Source organism: Coregonus clupeaformis, chromosome 16 (assembly GCF_020615455.1).
Source record: "Coregonus clupeaformis isolate EN_2021a chromosome 16, ASM2061545v1, whole genome shotgun sequence".
Taxonomy (NCBI): domain Eukaryota; kingdom Metazoa; phylum Chordata; class Actinopteri; order Salmoniformes; family Salmonidae; genus Coregonus; species Coregonus clupeaformis.
The window spans coordinates 31,569,326-31,595,096 of record NC_059207.1 but is presented as its reverse complement, the minus strand read 5'-3'; the positions used below and the strand labels follow the sequence as shown (position 1 = coordinate 31,595,096).

At 45.9% G+C, this 25,771-nt stretch overlaps 1 protein-coding gene across 1 annotated transcript in view; it reads right to left on the bottom strand.

Moving 5' to 3' along the window:
• The window catches only part of LOC121584900 (V-type proton ATPase 116 kDa subunit a2), a 40,152-nt gene extending 36,456 nt beyond the window's left edge, over nucleotides 1-3,696 (bottom strand). The window contains exons 1-2 of the mRNA XM_041901142.2: nucleotides 2,928-3,696; nucleotides 1,500-1,578 (exon numbers count right to left, since the gene is read on the bottom strand). Coding sequence (XP_041757076.1) covers nucleotides 1,500-1,578; nucleotides 2,928-3,044 — 196 coding nt within the window. The 5' untranslated portion in view covers nucleotides 3,045-3,696. The remainder of the gene's footprint in view (nucleotides 1-1,499; nucleotides 1,579-2,927) is intronic.
• Nucleotides 3,697-25,771: the final 22,075 nt, after the last annotated feature.

The following is a 25,771-nucleotide window of genomic DNA, read 5'->3' as shown; positions in this document are numbered from 1 at the left end:
GAAGGTGTGATGGTGTGGGGTGCTTTGCTGGTGACACGGTCTGTGATTTATTTAGAATTCAAGGCATACTTAACCAGCATGGCTACCATAGCGATACACCATCCCATCTGGTTTGCGTTTAGTGGACCTATCATTTGTTTTTGAAAAGGACAATGACCCAACACACCTCCAGGCTATGAAGGGCTATTTGACCAAGAAGGAGAATGATGGAGTGCTGCATCAGATGACCTGGCCTCCACAATCACCCGACCTCAACCCAATTGAGATGGTTTGGGATGAGTTGGACCGCAGAGTGAAGGAAAAGCAGTCAACAAGTGCTCAGCATATGTGGGAACTCCTTCAAGATTGTTGGAAAAGCATTCCAGGTGAAGCTGGTTGAGAGAATGGCAAGAGTGTGCAAAGCTGTCATCAAGGCAAAGGGTAGCTATTTGAAGAATCTCAAATATAAAATATATTATGATTTGTTTAACACTTTTTTGGTTACTACATGAAAATATGGAAATATGGAAATATTTGTTATTTCATAGTTTTGATGTCTTCCCTATTATTCTATAATGTAGAAAATAGTAAAAAATAAAGAAAAACCCTGGAATTAGTAGGTGTGTCCAAACCTTTGACTGGTACTGTATGTAAATAAGGTATTTCTGTTTATAATACATTTGCTAAATTTCTAAAAACCTGTTTTTCGCTTTTTTATTATGGGTTAGTGTGTGTAGATTGATGAGGAATTTATTTGATTTTATCCATTTTAGAATAAGGCTGTAATGTAACAAAATGTGGAAAAAGTCAAGGGGTCTGAAAACTTTATGAATTCACTGTATCTAGCTGTCCGTTAACACATTCTGATTGAATGGCTTGTCCTGCACTTTGTAAAAACCCGGAGTGCATGTTGGAAAAAAGGTCTTGGTTCCTTTCTAAACATAGCAATGTGAATGCAAAGAGGACTCGGCCCACAAAATAGGTGAAGTGAACTGGCAAAAGAGTCAAGTCCTCATTCAAATGCAAGGGCAGTGTGAATACAAAGAGAACTGTTATTTTGCTTATTTTTTACCCCAGAGTTCACTTTAAAGAGGACTGAGATCGGTTATTTTAAAGATGACTATATGTGAAAACACCCATAGCCTGGGGCTAAGGATAGCCCAGGGCTAAGAACAATGCAGCGTGAAAAGTCCTCAAGAGTCAAATGTCTACTCTGCCTCACATTTATCCTTTCTCTCAGGAGCTCACATTTCTGAGAAACCCACCCCAACACCCCTCGCACTTTCCTTTTTTTGGGACCTAAATTGAATCTCCAAGCATTGGCCTCAAATTAAGCCTGAGTTTAGCTGCCATGTTCGAGACTCATTGGCCAGAGCAGTGTATCTCATAACTTTACTGTGGCCATGGAGACTGGGATTTGCACAGTAACTAATAGTGTGAAGGTTGTTGAGTTATTTAGGAGTGAATCTACACCCATCATCAATTTTAGTAAAGATTAAACAGACCGGTTTTATCCTTACCTAAAATTCTCTCCATCTCCTCACATCTTTTTAGCTCAGTGACAAACTTCCGCTGGAATAGATTTACGCTGGGGTTGAGCTGAAACAGTAGGAGCAGAGCCACATTGTTACTTTCACCACAAACACACACACCTGTCCGAGCAGATTGACTGGATTTTGCAAATTATCGCCGACATTCCACATTATCCTCTACAGCAGTGGTCACCAACTGGTCGATCGCGATCGACTGGTCGTTCTCCAAGGCATTTCTAGTCGATCACCAAACATTTCTGTAAAAAACCCAACTATAAAGCATTTTGCGTTCCTATAGGCCTACCACTGGCCAATCAGATAGCTCAGATCACTGTGTCTGCAGTTTCCTCAAGCCATAGACTGTAAATAGAAGCCTCGAACGCACAGCAAAGTTGATACTGTGAGATTTCAAAACCATGACTAGAGACTCAACTAATACAGCAAAGAGCTAATGTTTTTATGTGTAAGTTCATGTTTGAATTGTTATTCAGCTCTGTCAACACTTTGTTCAACACCTTTATAAGCCACCAGCACTGCAGCTGCAATGAATGAGTATAGCAAAGTGTTCTTATAAGCTTGCGTTGTTATTATTAGCGGCTTGTATATATATTTTTTATATCAAGGAATATTTCACTTTCTCTGGTCATAGGAGTAACAACATCAGCTGGAAGACTGTGTCCCCTTTTCTCAGCGGAGGGAAGGAGGGCGGCGGGACAGTGAGTCGGGTTAGAGAGCCTCATGCTGCTCCCTCCCTTCCCTCAGACTGACCATCAGATACAGGCCATCAGTCCAGTAAAAAAAAATTATATATTATTGCTCACTTAGCTGTGCATCACAAGTAATATAACAAATGATCTATTACCAGTGTGATCATATACCTCAATTGTTTAAATATAATTTTAAAATGATCTGAGAAGAACAACATTGGCAGTGCAATTCAAATATTGCCAATATGCAGTGATAATGTATTGGGCCTATAACCTACTGCACAAACCTCATTACTACAGAAATGTTTTTAATTGGCTATTGTTGCATCGGCTTACGTTTTTTAAGTCAGTAGATCTCTGCTTGCATTTTGACTCAGAAAGTGATCTTGCCTCAGGAAAGGTTGGTGACCACTGCTCTACAGGGCAAGTTGCAACACTGAGATATCATCATGAAATCAAAATGGTCCACAGACTCCTCACAAGAACCTGTTATCAGTAAAACAAGCACAATCTACTGTATGGTTAGACAATACTTGCTATATAAGCCATCTTGTGTTAGGGACACCCATTGGGCAACATTTTACCTTCTTGATCATGTCTGACAGTGACAGCTCACAATACAACAGAACCAAAGAGAGAGGAACTTTTCAATTTGTTTTCATACAGCTGTGCTAGTTAGATGACAGTTTATTTGGGGATCAATACTTACGTCTCTGAATTCCACCATACCCATTTCTCCCAGTTCGCTGATGCAGTCGTATGCTGATCCAGACTGCAGAAACAGCTGGGTCAAACACATCTCTTCACTTCGGAACAACGAGCCCATCTTGACAGCCTGCTCTTCTCCTCACACAATACAACCGGCTTGCTAGTTTCAGCTACAGCTAGCTAACGTTAGTCGCGAGCCCAAACCACTTCACTGGGTAGGCTTAGCTGACGGCTCCGGCGTCTTAGAAGTAGCTAACTAGCAGGCACGCAAGCTAGCAGCTAGCTAGCAAACTACCGGTGCATTCGCTTCAACACAGTGTCAATCATTGGCCCATCAGTGACACGTCTCCAGTCCAGTGAGTCTCAAGACGTTCCCGTCGAAGTGGTTGTTGGAGTCATCTTGCTGTAGCCATATTAACGTGGCTATCGATTTAGCGAACCAGAAGGTCCACTCTGTCACTAGCGCTAGTAGTTGGCTAGCTAACTTTAGCTTGCTACCTAGATGGTTTCGTGAACTCTCTTCTCAATCCAGTTGTGGTAGCTAGCAGTAGAAACAATAACGCTTTGGTCGCTAACTATGACTATAAGCACATTTTAAACTTGAAACTTCAATAAATACCAACTTGCTTTAAATACTCATGCCCCCTTTGATATGGAGCTTGTAAGCAAGTTATGCCGCGTTCAAAACAACTCGGACATCTCCGATTTCAGTGCGTTCAATAAAACTGGTAACTCGGAAAAAAACGAGCTCTGATTAGGAAAAATCGTTTTGAACGGTCATCCAACTCCGCAAGTTTTCTTCTTCTTCTTTGGAGTTTAACGGCGGTTGGCATCCAATTTGTTGCATTACCGCCCCCAACTGGACTATAATATAAATCCATTAAACTTTCGTGATACAAAATGGGAAAATGAAAAACAAAACTCAACTAACTCTACACTCATTAAAAACCCACTACCCCATTCCACTACTTTGACCCTATCTGCTCCTGCACCATGCCAACGGCCTGGGAGGACGGGACACCACCACTAAACACACCCTGTAACTCTTCTGAAGTCAAATCTCGTATGCCCAAATACTTCTCTGCAGCTGCTACAACATCTATTTTCTGTGATTTACGTTCCATTTCTGCGGTACAGTTGATAACCATTGCTATGAACGCTAAGAAGCCAACCTTACTGAAGCACATGTCACTCGTTGGCCTATCCCTCTGTGCTGGCACAGATCTACTACTCACAGGGATCCTCTCAGGATTCCTCACCCTTGACCCATCATCCTCTACTTTCTTCACTGCCTCAGCATATGACACCTTCTGCACTACAATGACTCTAGCCACCTCAACCTGACTCTCTCACACCGGACACTTCCGATCCCCAGCAACATGGGCACCTCTACAGTTGACACACACAACTTTATCCACCGAAACTACACAATCCTCTATCTCATGCCCTCCTGCACACTTCCCACATCTTGGAATCTCCCTTTTACAAACTGCTGCGACATGACCATAAACATTGCAGCTGAAACAGCTCAGTGGATTTGGCACAAAAGTCTACAAATAAAAGGACATTATCCCAGGTAGAGAGGAAGAGGCGAAGCGAGAGTTTTTACTGTCCATGAAAAAATAAGCCCACAAAGTGAGGAATTTTTGTGTGGAGGTCAATGAGTGTTGAATTTGGTCAAAAATGTAATTGCTCATTTGCTACGTGAGGCTTATTTGATCAAATATAAGTTTCATAATGTTTAGGTTGTTACGAATGCACTGATATGAGTGGCAACTTTTAAGAAAAAAAAACGACTTTATATCGGAGTTGTGCCTATTGTCATAGAGGACTCATCATGGATATAACCCGCTTTAGCATGGGCATGGCCATTGAGGGCTTCCACCATTTTAAAGTAGTAAACTAGGTGGGGATTCCTTAGCCCAAGATGTACTGTTAAGGAGCCTACCGTTACTCCTTAAGGTCCAAGGACCTTATGTTATTTTCAGAGGTAGACTGGCTCTAGCAGCTAAAACAGCTAAACACTCCATCTAAACGTGAATCGATTCTCAATTACAATACGGTTATAGTAACATAAAGCCCTTTACTTTCATATTACATCAAAATAATTTCACCAATGCAAAATATACACTTACTGTACACTGTTTTAACCGGCTTTATCACAGTTTATCACAGTATTTTTCAGTGACAACACGTTTCTGGCGGCCTTCTTCCATTACACACAGGTGTTCGGAGCATGCTAGATAGCTAATTAGCACAGGCTGTCCCTCTGTCTTCTGTCTGTCTTCCGTAAATACCTGCTGTAACATGGAGATATGGCCGTGTGGGAACACTAACCCTAATCCTATAAACGTGTGTATCAATTTAACCTTTTTTTTTTTTTGCTGATATGAACGATAAGATCCTTATGCTTCCAAAACCGTACTGAAAGCGATGCGTGTTCAGACCCAGGGCGGGGTTCCCAGGTGGTGAAGGTAGGCAACAACACCTCCGCTACACTGATCCTCAACACGGGGGCCCCACAAGGGTGCGTGCTCAGCTCCCTCCTGTACTCCGTTCACCAATGACTGCGTGGCCACGCACGTCTCCAACTCAATCAAGTTTGCAGACTGACAACAGCGGTAGGCCTGATTACCAACAATGACGAGAGCCTACAGGGAGGAGGTGAGGGCCCTGGCGGAGTGATGCCAGGAAAATAACCTCTCCCCCAACGTCGACAAAACGAAGGAGTTGATTGTGGACTTCAGGAGACAGCAGAAGGAGCACGCCCCCATCCACATCGATGGGGCTGCAGTGAAGAGGGTGAAAAGCTTCAAGATCCTCGGCGTGCACATTACTGACAATCTGAAATGGTCCATACACACAGTGTGGTGAAGAAGGTGCAACAGTCTTGGCCCCTAAGACCCTCACAAACTTCTACAGATGCACCATTGAACTTTAGTCCGTTTCTAGCCGGCTACCACCCGGTACTCAATCCCTGCACCTTAGAGACTGCTGCCCTATGTACATCATTTATATTTATTTTATTTTGGGGATTTGCGTGTATTGTTTTGTATTGTTAGGTTACTGCTCTGTTGGAGCTAGGAACATAAGCATTTCGCTACACCCGCGATAGCATCTGCAAAATATGTGTAAGCGACCAATAACATTTGTTTTCATTTGTTAATGTTCAGACCGAGCGTCGGGGCTCTAACACAACTCCCCAGTACAGAAGACGCCTTCGTCCAATGACTCATATGTAATGTATTGGAGCTGAGAGTCATGATCAAGGGCTAGGGGGATTCCTATGAGTTGGGCGCAATCAGCCAATAAAGAAGAAAATTAACTACTAAAGTTCAGTACTTTATCTGAATGTTTTCCTTCCTCGCTTTTGTTATTTTGAGGTTACAGAGACTACCTTGTATTCTTGTTTATCTCCCTAATAAACCTTTATTTGACATGATCTGTGTAATCTGACTGACCTGTTTTGTACTGTATTTACACCAGAGTAGTCCATCCATCTTTCTAGAGGGCATTGCGTTCATCCACCTCTGGCCTGCTGGCTCCCCTTCCTCTGCGGAAGCATAGTTCCCGCTCAGCCCAGTCAAAACTGTTCGCTGCTCTGGCACCCCAATGGTGGAACAAGCTCCCTCACGACGCCAGGACAGCGGAGTCACTCACCACCTTCCGGAGACATTTGAAACCCCACCTCTTTAAGGAATACCTGGGATAGGATAAAGTAATCCTTCTACCCCCCCGCCCCCCCCCCCTAAAAAAATTAAATTAAATTAAAAAAAAATTGTAAAGTGGTTATCCCACTGGCTATAGGGTGAATGCACCAACTTGTAAGTCGCTCTGGATAAGAGCGTCTGCTAAATGACGTAAATGTAAATGTAAATGTAGATGTGTACCCTCCTGTAAGTCTGCTAATTTGAAGTGAAAACTGTCCGGAGCATAGATATAATTCTAAAACCATTTCAAAATTACAATAATGATGTCTATGCTAGATAAAGGAATGCACAAATATTGTTTCTTACACAAGTTTATTGTTGCCCACACAAACTTCCCTTATTTACATATGATTTATGTTTGGTTGTAGGCCACCCTCTCTCAACAACATTTCTGAGTACTCTGTAGGTTTTCACACTTTCCCGGGAACCACCAAGTCTGATGTAAAGGGAAAGCATTGTCTATTATATAGGGATTCCTATGAGTTGAGCGCAATCAGCCAATAAATAGGAAGAAAATTGACTACTATAAAATGGAGATAGCCTCAATGGCACTGCCCATGCCATCACAGATGCTATAATGGCACAGATACAAAGATGAGTCCTCTATCTAGCTCTATGCCTGTTGTTCACACACGTATCTGCCCTCTCATTGGCTAGAATGGTCCCACCTGATCTCACCTCCTCCATCGTTAGAGCAGTCACTCGACTATCTCATCAATATAATAGACAATCTTTGTCCCAGTCCAGATTCACATTTCAAGTTAATCATACATTTGATTTTCCAAAAGGTAACAAAAACTTTATTACAAAATACAATCAACTTGATAATTTACATTCTTACAAACCATGAAAAAACCTGCTGAAACTGGTCAAGCTTACCACCTGAAAATGACTTCATTTCTTTACATCAATAACAATGTTCAGCCATTATTTTTCAAACAGCAGGATCAAGCAGATTCAAGCCTCAAGAGTTAGTGCATGTCAATTTGTCTGATTACTACCTCACTCTTTCTCAGATACCTGGGTTTAGAGAAAAGTACTTCTCCATGCCTGTTCGGATCGGTTTCCATGGAGTCCCGAGAATGGAGGCAGCGATGAAGGAAAAACCCCAGGATAAGGCCCTTGGCCAAAGACAATACGACTCACCTGGAGGTAGAAGGGTGAAGGGACAGCTTTAATCCTAGTGCCATCACCTATTTATCACATCTTGGGACAGCAGTGTCTCACCCGTGTAATACCTGCTGAGGGGGAAACAAGCTGGGGCCAGCACACATCATTCCTGTCGAAGTCATACTCTGTAAAGTTAATCTGAAACTTGAAGGACACCAGGGCAGAACCACATCAGCGTTTTATTCACTGCACTTACCAAACCTTTCAACGTAGTCATAAAAACATTACACTGAGGCTGTTTATTTCAATTCTGAGGGCTTTAGAATGTCAGGGGTCACCTGGTTTTGGGTATTGAAGTGTTGATGGGGATATTAGTGAAGGTGATGGAGGAGGTGACATGGAAAGACTGAGTCCCAGTCGGGTCCAGACAGGGTGTTCGGATTTTTCATTATTTAGCCCTCCGAAAAGGCTCACCAGGAAGCACACAATGTCATGACTCGTGTTTTGTCCTTAATTTTATTTTAAATCAAATGACCACAGGTCATAAACCTGAAATACAACAAACAAATAATGACAATATATTATTCAAATATATAATGTAAATATATTATTCAAATAATATAATAATAATGTAAATAATGAAAATCAAATAAGCCTGCAACACCATCAAAAATGTGGTAAATCTGGCTTAAAACAACATTGACTACATCACCCAGAATGCCAGCGCCAGAGGAGCATGCGCACAGTGACTCTGCCGTCACTGGTTGCTATGGACGCTGTCACAGGACATAGAACCCATGCCACCACATGCCTCGTCCAAAGGATTTACACACGCACAAACGCAACATAACGCGGCACTCCACCATGGATCACCGAACCAAACCACCGCCACCAGAAACCAGCAGAGTGCTCCGATCAACACAACGCAAATGGCTGATAATGATAGCCTAATGCTATACAGCATCTGGGTCGCTGAGCTACCGCACCCAGCGAGCTACAAGTTACTCTCGACCATCTAACACCGACTCAGTGCTCAAACATATAAGTGACTTAAACATTAATGCTAGACTGTGAGTAGTTCGCAGTTACATACCAACGGGCTGTGTGCTCCTGATGATTGTCTGCGGTGAAATGATTACCAGCTGCCATAATTTAAGTCTCTAGTGAAGCTGCGCATGCGCACATAACGTAACGATTAGTTACCGGAGTGTAACTCCAGTTCTATGAGTGGAGCGGAGCCCCATAGGGGAGCTCTGCTCCTAATGGTTTACCCTCTGCCCTAAGGCAGCAGCAGCCTGAAACAAAATTATGCACACACCTACAGCCAATAGGAGTACAGGTGTCCCTATAAGAGGGGGTGCCTCCCCTCAATCAGCCTCCCGAGATATTTTTCTTCAGCGAGACTAGAGAGGGTCGGCAGGGCCTTAAGTCCTATGGGGCTCCGCTCCACTCATAGAACTGGAGTTACACTCCGGTAACTAATCGTTCTATATCGTGGAGCTCCGCCCCATAGGGGAGCTCTGCTCCTAATGGTTTAAGCCAAAATGTACTCCCTGCCGAGCCTAACACTTCCCATCGAAACGAGAAAGTCAAGCCTAGCAATGGCTGCAACCGAGTCCCGCAGTACTGCAACTAAAAACCCATACGGGCGTCACAATATACCGCGTCATCGGTTAAAAAAACCCGCCCCACCTAGTCCAATGGCAATGCCAATGACTAGTGGGCAGATCACCAGAATAGAAGCCATACTAATCTGTACTAGCAGATAGATGTGCCTCAATATCCTGTGAAAACACTACCGACCACTAATGGAATGACATCAAGTGTCACTCTACATTATGAACGCGGTAGACCGCCTCACTCACTCAATGGAATCCCAGAGATTAGTGGGCAGGAACAAAAACATGAGTCATACTAACTGAACAAGCAGATAGATGACCTCATATTCTGTTAATCAACGCATGCCTCTACTGTACTGATCCTGTCAGTCAGGATTCATGTCACAAAATATGTTTTCTTATCCAAAGCGGACCTGATGGAAACCCAGTCCATAGTCCTGCTTTTTCCCTCTCTTCCTAGCTCCAGATCTCCCTTCAGCTATGCTGAGTACAGACCGAGCCAAAGAGTTAGAAAACACATCTGTCAAAAACACGTCTTCCTAACCAAAGCGGACCTGATGGAAACCTGTGTCCACAGTCCTGCTTCTCCTCTCTTTCTTGCTCAAGATCTCCCTTCCGCCACGCTGAGTACAGATCGAGCCAGAGAATTAGAAGACATATCTAAGAGATAGAAACGGATAAATGGAGACGGCGTCGACCAGGATGCTGCTCTACAGATATCCTCTACTCCTGTTCCTCTAAAAAGGGCAGTAGAAGCCGCTACTCCACGAGTGGAGTGAGCTCTGATACCCTGAGGCAATTGCCGCCCTGCTACCTCATGAGCTGTCTCAATGCCTTCACAAAGCCAGTGAGACAGCCTCTGTTTTGAAAGTGGTCTACCTAGTGCAGCCGCACCGTGACACACAAACAACTGAGGCGATGACCTAATCGCTGCTGTGCGCTCGACGTAACACGCCAAAGCGCGTACCGGGCACAGGCGATGGAGCTTCTCCTCACTCCTCTCTCTATGAGGAGGAGGAGAAAAAGCCCACAGCTCCACGGTCTGTGACCTATATGAACTCTTAATAACCTTAGGCACAAATGCCGGGTTAGGACGTAACACTGCTCTGCTCAGGTCACCATTGATGGCCAGGCAGTCAGGTCTCGTCGAAAGAGCACACAAATCACTGACCCGCTTAGCTGTAGTCAAAGCGAGCAACAGTGCTGTCTTGATAGACAGCATCTTGAGGGGTATTTGATTCAATGGCTCGAACGGCGACTTACATAGCGCTTCGAGTACCAAAGCCAAATCCCACTGAGGAAGCGTGACTCTAGGTGTTGGCCTAAGTCACCGCGTTCCTAATAGGAAGCATTTCACTAGAGGGTGACTAAAGACATTGTCTCTGCCAAAACCCTCATGACAAGCTGAAATCGCTGCTGCAAACACTCTAATCGTGGCAGGCGATTTTTGCTTATCAAACATGAGCTGCAGAAAGAGAGAATACTCTCCACCTGACAGCTCATGGGGTCCACACCTTGTGTGACACACCATCGTGAAAACACGTTCCATCTACTGGCATACATCTTAGAAGTGGAACTGGCACGTGAACCCTGTATGGTCCTGATCACTTCATCAGATAACCCACAGCGCTCTAGCCTGTCCCTCTCAGCAGCCAGGCCTTCAGTGGTTGGCCGATTATGGGCAATTTCCCTATCGTGCCAGCCGCCTGAGACAACGCGTCCCGTCGATGTGGAATTGGCCAAGGTGGCGCAATCAACATCTGACTCATCTCCGCAAACCACGGAGACCCCGGGCGATCGGGCGCTATCAGTATCACTGACAGCCCCCCTGACCTCACCCTGGCTAGCAGTGGGAGAATGCAGGACAGCGGAGGAAATGCATACAGGAGAACTCTCGGCCACGGTTGGTGCGCAAAGGCGTCCCTTCCCAGTGGCGGTTCGTCCTGTTCCCTCAGACAGAACCACAGAGGACATTGCGCGTTTACACGTGACGCGAATAGGTCCACCTCGGCTCTCCCAAATTGTTCTCAAATCTGGAGAACAATGTCTGGATGCAGACACCACTCGTCGTCTCGAGGACCCCCTCTTGACATGAGGTCTGCTCCTACGTTCAAGTAGCCCGGAATGTGTGCTGCTCTCAATGAGCGAAGGTGCTCGTGAGCCCACAGCCACAATTCCTCTGCCGCCCGATGGAGAGCAGGAGACCTGACTCCACCCTGGCGATTTATGTGGGCTACTGTGGTCCGGTTGTCTGACCAGACCAGCACATCGCGACCCCGAAGGGTAGACGCGAAGTGGGTCAGAACCAGTCGAACCGTTTCCAACTCCAGGAGGTTGATGTGACGACCTGATTGAGGCCACACACCTCCTATCGCTTGTGTCTGACATGTCCCTCCCCCATCCCGTCAGGGACGCATCCGTGAATACTGGGATGTGAGAGGACACCTTTCCTATCGGGACTCCGTGCGTGAGAATGCGCGAGTTTCTCCAATAGTTTAGGTCTGCACTGAGCGAGAGGGGGAACCACCACCAACCGATGACGTTGACGCAATGGGTCTAGTCTTAGTTGGGCGAACCATCGCTGCGTCCTGCGCATGTGCAGGAGTCCCAGCGGAACCACAGAGTGGGCTGACGACATGAGACCCAAAAGTGACATGATCGACAGCGCCCCGTCACCGTGTGATTCGGACGACACTTCCTTAGGGCTAGCAACAAGGCTACCCTTCGGGGGTCCGAAAGTCGAGCCCTCATCCTCACAGTGTCTAGCTGTATCCCCAGGTAGACAATCTGATGAGTGGGCCAGGGCGCGCTCTTTTCCAATTCACAGCGAACCCCAGACTTGTGAGATGCATCACTGTCTGTGTTGTGTGAGTGATCGTCAGCTCTGCTGACGGGCGAGAACCAGTAGGTCGTCCAGGTAGGCTAGTAGCCGTATTCCCTGACGACGCAACGGTTCCAATGCCGCCTCCACACACTTGGAAAATGTGCGAGGTGCCAGGGCGTACCCAAATGGCATCCTCGTGTATTCGTACGCCACCCCCTTGAAAGGCGAACCGCAGAAACTTCCTGTGACGCGGCTGAACCGGCACATGAAAGTACGCGTCCTTTAGGTCTATGCTCGTACAAAAGTCCCCTCTCTGGACACATTCCAGCAGACGTTTTGTCGTTAGCATTCGGAAGGGCCGTTTGGTTATGCTCTCGTTGAGAATGCGTAAATCCAAAATCGGCCTCACTCCCCCCGTCTTTTTGGGCACTAGGAAATAAGGCGAATATAGCCCTTTGTTCCTTTGCTCCCGGGGAACTACTGTCACCGCCTCCTTCGCCAAAAGTTCCGTAATCTCTGTCATCAGAGCGGCCACTTTGTCTGGCGTTTTCATCACCGTCTCCACCACTCCCCTGAACGGGGGTGGGGGTCCGGTGGAATTGGAGAGCATAACCCTTCTGCAACGTCTGTTCTAGCCAGCGTGAGAGGGTGCAGCTTCTTCGCCACTGCCAGCAATGCAGAGAAAGTGGCTGGGCGCGAAGCTGTGGTGCATCCAGTAGGAAGGACCTGTATTCCTCTATGGCCTTTACCGCCACTGTTCCCCAACATTGAAGTGGTGGAACAGCCCAAGGTGGGCCTCCCGTGAAAGGGAGAGGAAATGCGTTCTGAGAAAGAAAGAGGAGTAGGGACGTCGGTTACGTATTCCTGCCCTCCTTGAACGCATCGCGGGTCTGAATTGCGCTGACCGAGGCCACAGCCTGCGGCAGGGCACCATCCCCAGCAAGCGATTGCGTCATCTTAGGTGACTGCAATTCGCTATCAGAGCCCTTCACTACAGTACTCCTAGAAGTCTATAGTATGAGGTCTCTATGAGGTAAAACAAGGCGGCGCCTTGATACCTTCTTAACTTTCACCTTCTGTGTGTGTTCAACTCTGCACCCCTGGTGGGTTGATTCACGCTCAGTGTGGTGAGTACTGGCTCGTTCTGTCAGGGGAGCTGATACTTTGGTTATACCCATAACGCTAGTAATCCTGCCCTCCGTGAACGTAGCATGGGTCTGAATCGCATTAACCGAGACCTTGGTCTGCGATAATGCGCCGTCCCCAGATAGCTGCTGTATTACAATGCCTGGGGGCGCCGATACTCTGGGCACCTTGGTGACCGCGGTAATCGGGCCCTCCGTGAACGCAGCATGGGTCTGGCTCGTACTAGTGGAGACCTTAGTCTGTACTAGTGCGCCATCCCCAAATAACGGCTGCGTCCTCATGTCAGAATCTGACCGGGACTGCTGCCTTCTATGTAAAGCACTTCTTATACGTGAAGTGTGATGTGACGACCTGATTGAGGTCTTCTGGATACCTACTCTTAGTGCCTGTTCAGCAACGCACCCTCGGTGGGCTGAACGGCTCTTAGAGTGGTAAGGAAGAGAGGGTGAGATTTGAACGCTCTCGGACGTATTATGGAAAATAGGCTCTTTTTTGACAAAGTCAGGTGGAGCCAACTCTTTATTAAACACATCAACAAAAGCATTTACATCAGCACCCGTCCCTTCAACCGAAGGGTGGGGGGGAACAGTGGGCACGTTCGACACCATCGATGCGTCCTCCATCCTCTCCCCCGCGTCCCGTCACGTACGCCTCCTCTTGCCTCCCTTGGAGGGCCAGGTCGGCGTCCTCGTCACCTCCCTCGCCGGCTGTAGTGGGGCTACCGTAGCTGCTGGGAGGGCCGAGACCGCTCCCTTGCTGCTCGTGGCCGCCGGATGACGCCGACACGCCGCCTCGTCGTAGACCCCGGTCTACTTAGAGGGGCGGAGGTAGATGGCCTTTGGGGAGGAGGGGGGCCGAGTCGTCCTGCCAACGCCAGGTGCTTGGCCAACTGCTTCTTCTCCTCCTCCAACTTCGAAAACGCTCCGTCGCCTCTTTGACTGCGACCCCAAAGAGGCCGTCGCCAGAGAGGGGGGCGTTCAAGAGAGACGTCCTGTCTGCCTCTTTCATGGAAGTCAAAGACAACCAGAGGTGTCGTTCCCCGACCACCGAAGTGGCCATGGATCTCCCCGCGCAGACTGCGGACGCCTGTGTAAGGTGGAGTATGGCGCCAGAAATTCTGGACGCCTCCTCCACCTCCTCCGGTGCCATCTCTGTCTTACCCGTGGTTAAACGGGACAGAGAGGCCGCCAAGAGGGCAATGTTGTTAGCTGCTGCTACAGCTTGGGCTCCCAACCCAAAAGACTTCTCTAACAGCGACGCTGTGAGTCGGTCCTTCTGGGATGGCAACGTGGCCTTCTTGGAAGAGGGCCAAGGGCTCGAACCCGGTACGAGATACGCCGCCATGGCGCTCTCTAACCTGGGGATTCCCTGACCCTGAAGCCTTCCTTCCACTCTCGTGAATGGGAGATACGCTTTTACAGGCGAACGCGCCGCTAAAGGTGCCTCCCACGAGCCTCCAACGTACCTAGCCAAAGAAGGCATGGCAGGAGCCACTGGCTCTGCCGCCTTCCTTGGCCTGGAATAAGGACCGCCCTCCATCATATCAACCTCCGGTGCGGAGGGAAGAGGGGGCAGCTTTATTGCCAGCCGTTGAGCAGCTCTCTCAATGAGACCCGGAAAATCCGCTCTCAGAGAGGCTGCAGCGAAAGAGAGAGCTTCTGATCTCTCAGAGCTCGTATCCCCTTCGCTATAGGGACTACAAGCCCTCTCGCTCTCCAAAGGAAAGGTGGGCTTGAAAGTATGAGGGACGGGGTCCGACTGTTCCATTGGAATGCCAGACCCTTCCTCAAAATCCCTATCTTCCTCCGAGTCTGCGCCGTCGGACGACGCCTCTGAAGCAGAGGCTAGTATCGACAACACATCCTCAAGGGGGATGTCCTCCCTGAAAAACGCCCAATGCTGCTTCCTCTCCTTTAAAGAAAGGAGGGCGCAGGAGGCGCAATTCGGGGGACTGCAGACGCCAACCTTGGCATGCTGGGATCCCAAACACACGAAACATAAGTCGTGGTGGTCACCGGCCGCATTGGAAGTGCATCTGCACTGAGCTCTGAAAAGAGCTTTTGGGGGTGGAAAATCTCCCGGTGTGTTCATTTAGACGACGTTGATGACTGGAATATCAACGGCGTTTTCGTCCTGAGTCTTCGTGCTTCGTCTCTTCTTGGCTCTTCAGTCTAGTCATCCAGTCGCTGAAGAAAAAGGGAGGCTGATTGAGGGGAGGCACCCCCTCTTATAGGGACACCTGTACTCCTATTGGCTGTAGGTGTGTGCATAATTTTGTCTCAGGCTGCTGCTGCCTTAGGGCAGAGGGTAAACCATTAGGAGCAGAGCTCCCCTATGGGGCGGAGCTCCACGATATAGAACATATCTGAGCATCTAAGAAACTTAAAGAAATCACTCGTTCCCCATTTAATTGAACACATCAGACCCATTTGCTTCTCTTTTATTTATATATTTAATATATTATTTATTTTTTTCCTGAGTGAACTAGAAGTCTCAACACAGGGTGTTGGGTCACCCCCTCCACGTGGACACATTGTCACTATGCAGGAGCAACACTCACATCAGAGACAGTAGTCCTAACAAGGAGGACTTTATTCAAATCACACCTTTTTTTTTTGTACGAACAGAGGGACAGCACAGACAGAAAGGAAAGAAAGATAGGTGTGATGGCAATGGACAGGGTTATAGGCTTTTACCACTTATCTGACTTCCACTGCTTGCATCTCCCACCGAGGCAACCCCCCACCACCTCGTCACAATGTTCCTACCGTGGATGTGCCCGTGAGACGGAAGCTGGCTGGAGTTCAGTTCCACAACTGTGACTTATTCAGTGTGTTGGTCACAGAAGTGGAATGGAAGAAGCAACAAAGCCAAAATAATGAATTAATAGGGTGAATTTTTAAGCTAATATTAGGATTGAATTGAATAGTTAAAAAGGTTTGTTCAACCAGTCAGCCAGGGTCAGGAAATCTGAGTCTCCATTCCTGGCTGTGTTTTGCTGTGATCAGTGCCCTCTGAAGAGAGGCCACAGTCTGACTAACAGAGGTAAAAGAGGAAGGTCAAACATTCTACAGAGAGACATGGATCCATCTCATTTGTATGCATTGAGCGGTATTTTGACCAACTTGTCAGTGTGTGTATCCAGTGATTTACCCGAGCAGAATACATTGGGTCATGTTCTGTAGGCTCACAGGTAACAGTTCTCCCCAAACAGAACTGGCCTCATCTCAGCAGAGTCGCACAGTCCAATGCTTACTGATGACAGAAATAGAAAAACATGAATACACATGCACCTACTAAACCAGGAAACAACCGATCTAAAGCAGTGGTAAATAACACCAGTAACTGCTGGTTCTCACTATAGTCCAATCCAAGTGCCTTAGCTAAATAAAAATGTACATAAAGACATGCAGTTTGGTAATTGAGACCTTTAAAGCCATTGATTTGAGTGCACTATTCAGGTTACAAAGATGGCCGTTACCTGGCTTCCAAAGATTGACTGGGGTCCTCTGTATGACTGTGCCATTCTCCAAGGTGTTCACAACCCCAACAATCACAGGCCTGCCCACCTGGTAAGCTGAGAGAGTTAACACAAAGCTTTATACGGAAATCTGTGAAATTGTCAGTCAAACATCAGTCTCATCTTTTTATGTTGCACATTAAGCTCCCCATTTTGAAACGCTTATAAGTGTACAGTTGAAGTCGGAAGTTTACATACACCTTAGCCAAATACATTTAAACTCAGTTTTCACAATTCCTTACATTTAATCCTAGTAAAAATTCCCTGTCTTAGGTCAGTTAGGAACACCACTTTATTTTAAGAATGTGAAATGTCAAAATAAAAGTAGAGAGAATGATTTATTTAAGCTTTTATTTTTTTCATCACATTCCCAGTGGGTCAGACGTTTACATACACTCAATTAGTATTTGGTAGCATTGCCTTTAAATTGTTTAACTTGGGTGAAACGTGTTGGGTAGCTTTCCACAAGCTTCCCACAATAAGTTGGGTGAATTTTGCCCCATTCCTCCAGACAGAGCTGGTGTAACTGAGTCAGGTTTGTAGGCCTCCTTGCTCGCAAACGCTTTTTCAGTTCTGCCCACAAATGTTCTATAGTATTGAGGTCAGGGCTTTGTGATGGCCACTCCAATACCTTGACTTTGCTGTCCTTAAGCCATTTTGCCACAACTTTGGAAGTATGCTTGGGGTCATTGTCCATTTGGAAGACCCATTTGCAACCAAGCTTTAACTTCCTGACTGATATCTTGAGATGTTGTTTCAATATATCCACATAATTTTCCTTCCTCGATAATGCCATCTATTTTGTGAAGTGCACCAGTCCCTCCTGCAGCAAAGCACCCCCACAGCATGATGCTGCCACCCCTGTGCTTCACGGTTGGGATGGTGTTCTTCGGCTTGCAAGCAACCCCCTTTTTCCTCCTAACATAACGATGGTCATTATGGCCAAACAGTTCTATTTTTGTTTCATCAGACCAGAGGACATTTCTCCAAAAAGTAAGATCTTTGTCCCCATGTGCAGTTGCAAACTGTAGTCTGGCTTTTTTATGGCGGTTTTGGAGCAGTGGCTTCTTCCTTGCTGAGTGGCCTTTTAGGTTATGTCTTTATAGGACTCGTTTTACTGTGGATATAGATACTTTTGTACCCGTTTCCTCCAGCATCTTCACAAGGTCCTTTGCTGTTGTTCTGGGATTGATTTGCACTTTTCGCACCAAAGTACATTCATCTCTAGGAGACAGAACGCGTCTCCTTCCTGAGTGGTATGACGGCTGCGTGGTCCCATGGTGTTTATACTTGCGTACTATTGTTTGTACAGATGAACGTGGTACCTTCAGGTGTTTGGAAATTGCTCCAAAGGATGAACCAGACTTGTGGAGGTCTACAATTATTTTTCTGAGGTCTTGGCTGATTTATTTTGATTTTCCAATGATGTCAAGCAAACAGGCACTGAGTTTGAAGGGAGGCCTTGAAATACATCCACAGGTACACCTCCAATTGACTCAAATGATGTCAATTAGCCTTTCAGAAGCTTCTGAAGCCATGACATCATTTTCTAGAATGTTCCAAGCTGTTTAAAGGCACAGTGAACTTAGTGTATGTAAACTTCTGACCCACTGGAATTGTGATACAGTGAATTATAAGTGAAATAATCTATCTGTAAACAATTCTTGGAAAAATTACTTGTGTCATGCACAAAGTAGATGTCCTAACCGACTTGCCAAAACTATAGTTTGTTAACAAGAAATGTGTGGAGTGGTTGAAAAACAAGTTTTAATGACTCCAACCTAAGTGTATGTAAACTTCCGACTTCAACTGTATATGGTTGCACGAACCTGGGTTCCCTGAGTTGGGCTAAGCCAAAGCATCTGAGAAACACAACTGAATACCTGCCTGTCAAAGCCACTGTGAGGAAGAGGAAATACAAACACATAACAGCAGGACAATTAGGTGTTAATCGGTGACAAACACAACGTCAGCTTTTTAATGATATTACAGATACGCAGTTATACCCAGCAGAGAAAACTAAAAGAAAGAGGCCCCTACCACTAGCAGAAGGGACATTCCCAAGTGTGCGGGTTAGTGTGATATATGGGCTGTTCCCTCCCCAGAATAATTGATAATCAAGGTTATATTTTCTCACAGCGGTCTGCCATCTTCAGCCACAGGACTCAAGACAAAGGGGCTCAGGTCAACAGCCATTTCATCCGTGACATCCACTGTGACCACACTTAAAATGTTTCCCCAATGAGCACACAAAAACACAATGCAAATCAATCAGAAAAAAACATAATAGTCAAGTAATTGCTCTGCTCATGGAGAGAGAGACGTACCCCCTTGGCCATCCCTCACATGCAACCTCAGCTCAGTTGGTGTCATCAGTAAGGGGGGGTCGAGTTGGGCAGGACAGGAGACGGGCCACACACTGCGCTTAGTTTTTCAAAAATGCCACAATGGCATTATCTACACACTGGCCAACCAGGAAGAGCTGAGGGATTAAGAGAAATTAGACATAACAGTTACTGTGAGAGTTCTGACTGTTCATTTACAAACACATACAGTTCATACACACATAAAGAGTGATAGAGAGAGCGGGTGAGAGAGAGAGAGAGAGAGAGAGAGAGAGAGAGAGAGAGAGAGAGAGAGAGAGAGAGAGAGAGAGAGAGAGAGAGAGACACACACACACAAGGCTAACCAGAGGAATGGCGAAACTGATCACTTGTGACGAAAATGGGATGCCCCTGCTGGTAGTCATCGGTGGTCAGTGGCGCTGACAGCCCTACACTTTGGAAAGATGGCCTGGGCTTTGGTGTGCTGGAGCAGTTATAGAAGAAGGCACAACACATTTCAGGTCAAGACAATGATAATGCTGTAATAAGGGACATATAGCAAACACAAAAAAAGCTATCAATTAAGATTAAAGTCTGTCTATGACAACTGGATTTTGAGACACAAAAATGTATTGAGGAAATAGGTGTCTCACATTGTGTCACCTTCATAAAAAAAGTCAAAGGAAGGGATTGTAAAAATACGTAAAAATGTATGCACACATGACTGTAAGTCGCTTTGGATAGAAGCGTCTGCTAAATGGCATATTATATTATTATTGTTGTCAGGCAGCAAGATGACGCAGAGAAATGGGAAACAATCGGGGGCTTTTTCAGCAAACTGTGCATAGCACAGGTAATCAGGAACTGGAGAGACTTCCTCTCCAAAGGGCCCCAAGAGACACTGGCCCTGAAACAGTCCTGTGGGAGGCACATGACAGAAACACCATTACCCGATGAACAGACATAAACAGAATCAAAATGTCTACTCTATCCACAAAGCAAGTGGATCAGTATGTGTAACGATGGATGTAAATACCTTGTCAGAGCAGCAGCACACGTCACAGGCTCCCACAGTGAGGTCACAGGGACATGAGGTCACAGGGACAGGAGCCCAGGGGCCAGTACATTTGGTTGGGAATGACTGTTTTGTTGTCTGACAAAAATGAGAGAGCACTATTAAAAAGGGGGATAACCAGACAAACAATTAAAATAAGTACTAAAATATCCCTTGGATTCGCCAAAGCATACCTGCTCTAAAAAGAGACAGACTTACCAGACATGGGTTCAGTAGGAGACACCTGGGCATAAATCCTAGCCCGGATGAGCAGTGAGGCAGACACACACAGTCTCCAGCACACACAGTGACTTAGGACAGCAGTCTGTGTCATTATTATTACCACACAGGAGCAGGCTGTGGTTCAGACTCAGCTGCACTCGCACACAGAGGCAAGAGTTTGCCAGGAGACAGAAATTAGGCAGTTAGCATTATTGCCGCTAACTGCCATGAAGTAAAAATCTGAATGGCATCAACCATTTTATGTCTTTGTGTGTTGACAAGCCTTATTGGTTGCTACATATTTTATGACTAATTTAATTTAAGCCATGGTTTGTGGTGCTGAAAGGAAAGTCCTGCTACTTGGCCAGATAGAGATAGCAGCCCTCTTTGATAGCAGTGGTCAGGGTGTACTCTGCGGTGCTGAACAACAGCTACCCAATTCAATCAGTTTAGCTCTATAGAACTCTCACTGGTGAGAGCAGATGGTGGGCAAGGTGTGTGACAAACTCCCGTGAGTCAGAAAGTTTGAGCATGATGGGGGTGGAAAGCGACCTGTCAAAATGAACCCAGAGGGAAATACCAGATGTGTTTCCAAGCAGGAACGCCGACAATCTAGGTCCAGATGTGTCGAGATATGACGGCTGAAAAACTAGAAAAAGGGACTGATTGATTGATTGGTGTTACCCAGGTAGCTAGCCAACGTTAGCTATCTAGCCTTAACAGTAGTGGGCCATCCATCAAGTTACGTTAGTTGATTGATGGGACATTTCTAAGAGTTGAAAGACTTACCGACATTGCTCTTTGCATCCGTAATCAAAACAATCAGAAGTATGCATGCACATCGACATAAAGCAGATGCAGGTGGTGGCGACAGTATATTAGCCATTGCTGAAAATATCTGTTCACCAGGTAGTAGTCTTCTTCTATGGTATATTGGCGATCGCACAATTTCATGTGCAGCCCGCCACTTACTGTGCGGGATGGAAACAGGATTCCCAAAAATTGAACTAAATAAATAAATATATTGTAACGACCCTGTATTGTGTTCTGTACAGGGGCGGTGTGTTCATTAGGGCGATATGGGCGACGCACTGCCAAACGGGAAAAGGAAGGGTTTTTTTTCTAATCAATTATATCACGGCAACAGTAGTTATCAGTGTTCTAATCTAGACGTCTGATCTGCCACTAAATGTCCAATCAGGCTAAAGTCGTGCTTCAAATGTCCCCGCCCGTTTTGGGGCGATTTCAGTCAGGTTGAAAATCGCCCAGAAGTCTCTCATAGCCTCTAATGTAAAATCAATTTTTTTCAAATATCAGAGCTTTCAATACAATCTCTATGGGTTTCTGAGGGCTTGCACTTACGCTTTCGTCATACGTAACATAACCATGAACGTAACTAAGAAAAGAGCGGGTAGCCTCATCAATCAATTCACTACTACTGTCAAAATGGCTAGCCTTCAGTGCAACTCGATTGTCTCTTTGAAAGAAGTTCCTTTTTGTTGGCGAACAAATCAAGATAAATTGGCAACGAAACAATTAGGACCTCCCAGACCAAATTTAATAATTCAACAGGTTTCTACTAAGCAGAGTCGTGAACACTGTCTACGAGAATCGAGACGACCTCATAGAATGTTTTGAAGCCATTCGGACGGGTTCATTGGGTTCATTTGACCAGCCCACCGTGAGAGAGGCATCTGGCTACATGAGGATGCTACATGATGAAGATTTTATTTTTTTCCTGCGGCTTTTTCACAAAATCATGCCCCACGTCGACATTCTGTACCAGAAGCTACAGAAGAAGGACATCGATGCTGTCTTTATCAAACGTGCCCTCGACAGCTTCACAAGCAGTGTGCAGGCCATAAGGTAAGATTAAACAATATCATTCGATCTTTCTCAAAGCAGAGCTTTATTTGAAAATGTATGCATGAAAGGAGACTGCATTTGTGTTTGAAATTACATTATTCTCATTATATATGGCCAGTGGTGTAATCTAGCTTATTTTATATACTATGTGTACTGTACAGTGGTGCTCATAAGTGTATGAACACATTCTAAAGTTGACTAAAAAGAGGAATAAAAAAATAAAAAAATCATCTTTTGGAAATTGATCTTAATGACTTAATTAAAAAAGTTGGAAAATCCAACCTTTAAGGACACCAATTTTCTTTTCTTTTTTATTCCTCTTTTTAGTCAAATTTAGCATGGGATCATAAGCTTATGAGCACCACTGTATACTGTGCTGAACATCCAGGCTATGTGAGACACAAAGGCTAACTTAAACACTAAAGACTTTATGCATCCCTGCCCATTTTAAGTGGAACTGAAGTATTTGTACTATACATGGATACATTGCATATACCTGTGCATCACATAGACAACAGTACTGTACAAAGCCAACAAACACATTGGTCTGTTTGCCTTCAGGGACTCCTCTCAACAGCAGCTGCAAGAAGCAACAGGAGCCAAAAGACCCAGAACAGCTTTGAGAGAAGAGGAGAAGCAGAGGCTGTCTGAAGAGGTCTGCAACACCATACTGGATCACACCAAAGAAAGGTTTTCTTTCTCTGGCCACCTTGTGAGTGCTACCTTACTGCAAGCAGACATGTTTGAAAGGTACTGCCATTCATTTCCTGATGAGGCTCTGAATGCCACTGTGAATGCATACCCCATGCTGAGCAAGGCAAAGCTCAAGACAGAACTATCTCTGATCTATGAGAATCCTGAATTCAAGGGCTGCTGTGGTGCACTGGCACTGTACCAGGTTCTCATGAGCTACAACCTCCAGGAGACGTTCTCTGAGACTGTGACTCTGTTGAACATCCTCATAACTACTCCCATGACAACAGCTGAAGCTGAGAGATGTTTCTCAACTTTGACACGAGTTAAGACATTCCTGCGAAATTCAATGGGCCAGGAACGTCTGAATGCACTGGCCATGCTTTCCATGGAGAGGGAACTAGTCCTCAGCATGCCTGATTTCAATGAGAAAGTCATTGAACGCTTTGCTGTATTGAAACAGAGAAGAGAACAGTTTCAGTACAAGTAATGTAGCCTCTCTCTCTCTTTGTCCCTCCCTGTCTGTCTCTTTAACACACACACGCCCAAATCAGTTCACAGTTGATGTTGTTTAAAATAGTTATTTTTCATTTAAAAAAAAGTTTTAAAAAAAATAATCTGTTCATGTTCATTTTTACAAATCTATACAATTGGCCAGAATATGGTTGTTCATATTTACAAATCTATACAATTGGCCAGAATATGGTTGTTCATTTTTACAAAGCCATACAGATAGCTGTGTTTACCTTTTCTATAAATTATTTTCAAATTCTGTTTTCAGGCAAAATGTCTATCACTGTTCATTTTCACAAATCTATACAAGAGGGCAGAATATGGAAGTCTATAAAAATGTCTTATTACCAATAACTTGCATCAATGTTTTCAGTAGCCTCTATCAAAAGCTCCTGCTTGCTTGTTGTGAATTATGCTCAGGTGCACATATTTCCAATTCAACCATGAGGCAAAAAATGTGGTAAAAGCTCTTGTTGATCCTGCAATCTGAACAAATACCAAGATGCTGTATTTTCAGCTGATATTTCATTTGTTTATGGAAATGCATATTGTTTATGCAGTGTTGAGGAATGTGAAAGAACACCCTTGATTATTTTTACTGTGATAACTTATTTTGATTTTGTAAGCCAACACTTTTGAGATCAGTCAATAAATGCTTCTGGTATTGACTTATATGCTGCCCCTGTCTTCATGTTGTTGCTGGACATATCTTTTTAAAAATGTGTGTAGGTCACCTAAATCATCAGAAAAATTGCCCCCCCTGAGAATTTTTTCAGGAGCCGCCACTGGTTCTGTGTTCATGGATGTGTTATCGTTCTCATGGGTGCTAGCAGGGGTTAAATATGCCAGGACAGATGGAAAGGTTGGGGGGGTATGATGGGTAATCCCGCGGGGTTTTGGAATGCTTAAATAGGGGTTACGGTCTCATCTCTCTTCTCTTCTGTTCGGGACCCTTGATTTGACATGTTCTATTTGTGTATGTTCGAGGTTTAGCGGCGTGGGTTGTGGCCTGAACAATAGCCCATTCAGGAATAAACCTGTGTTCTGCCTGTACACCTGGTGCCCGTCTCTCTTTTACTTTATGACCCAGCCGGGTCATTACATTGGTGTCAGAAGTGCTTTCGAACGACGGGATAGATCGAGATTAGGCGAGTTAGCTGTTTCAGTATAGGCCGTGGTTAGCTTTAGCGTGACTCGCATCTACGGTCATGATGATCGGGGCGAGGCGGAAAGTTAAGGAAGAGTCGGACAAAGTGTCCGTTGTGGGCTCGGGTGTACCCGGTCGGGAGGGTCAGGCGATGACGGCTGTAGAAGAGCTGGAGAGCCACATGGCGGGAGTTAAATTGTCAGTCAGCAAGATGGCAGAACGGGCGGGTTTTCCTTCAAACCGCTCGACCAGAACAGACGTCACGGCGACGGAGATATCGACGTCACCGCGTGCGAGGAAATGGCTGGACCTCCTTATGTAAACAGAGATGGCAGCGCCCTATTGCCATTAGCCACGGTAGCGGCTAAACTTCCAAAGTTCAATGGACAAGGTAAATGGGAAGTTTTTTTCACTCAATTCGAGTTGTTGGCTAGAGCCGGGAGGTGGTCTGACGAGACGAAAGGGTTACAGCTTGCCCTGAGCCTGTCAGAGGAGGCGTCGGAATGCCTGCTAACGCTAGCCCCGGACGAGAGGGGCGACCACAGCCCAACATGCTGCGGATTGAACATAATAACAAAAAGAGACTTCAGGGGGAATCATTAAAGGCGTTGGCAAGTGATATTCTGAGCCTGACCAGGCGGGCTTATGCAACTATGCCGATTGGGGTGCAAGACGAGCTGGCACGGGACAGTTTTATTAGAGCGCTCTCCCCCACCGAACTGGGTAAGCATGTGCAGATGTCGGACCCAGCATCTCTGCGGGCTGCAGTGGAGATAGCCAGGAAGAGGGAGCTGATCTGGGGTGAGGGAGTGAGAGTGGAGGTTGCCAGTCAACCAGAGGTGAGAGCAGCGGCGGCCGGGGTGCCGGGGGTCACCAAACCAGAGTGGGTCGACGAGTTGGGAGGGTTAGTCAAGACCGCTTCGCTTGTCATTGAGAGGGGCTCCAGACAACATCGCAGTGTCAGCTCAACTTCCATTGTCTGCTGGGGTTGTGGCCAGCCTGGCCACATTCAGCGGGAGTGTGGCAGATTCTCCAGTCAACAGGGAAACGACAGCGGGTTCTCGCGCAGGGGGCAGCGCGGGCCCATTCCTCCGCCC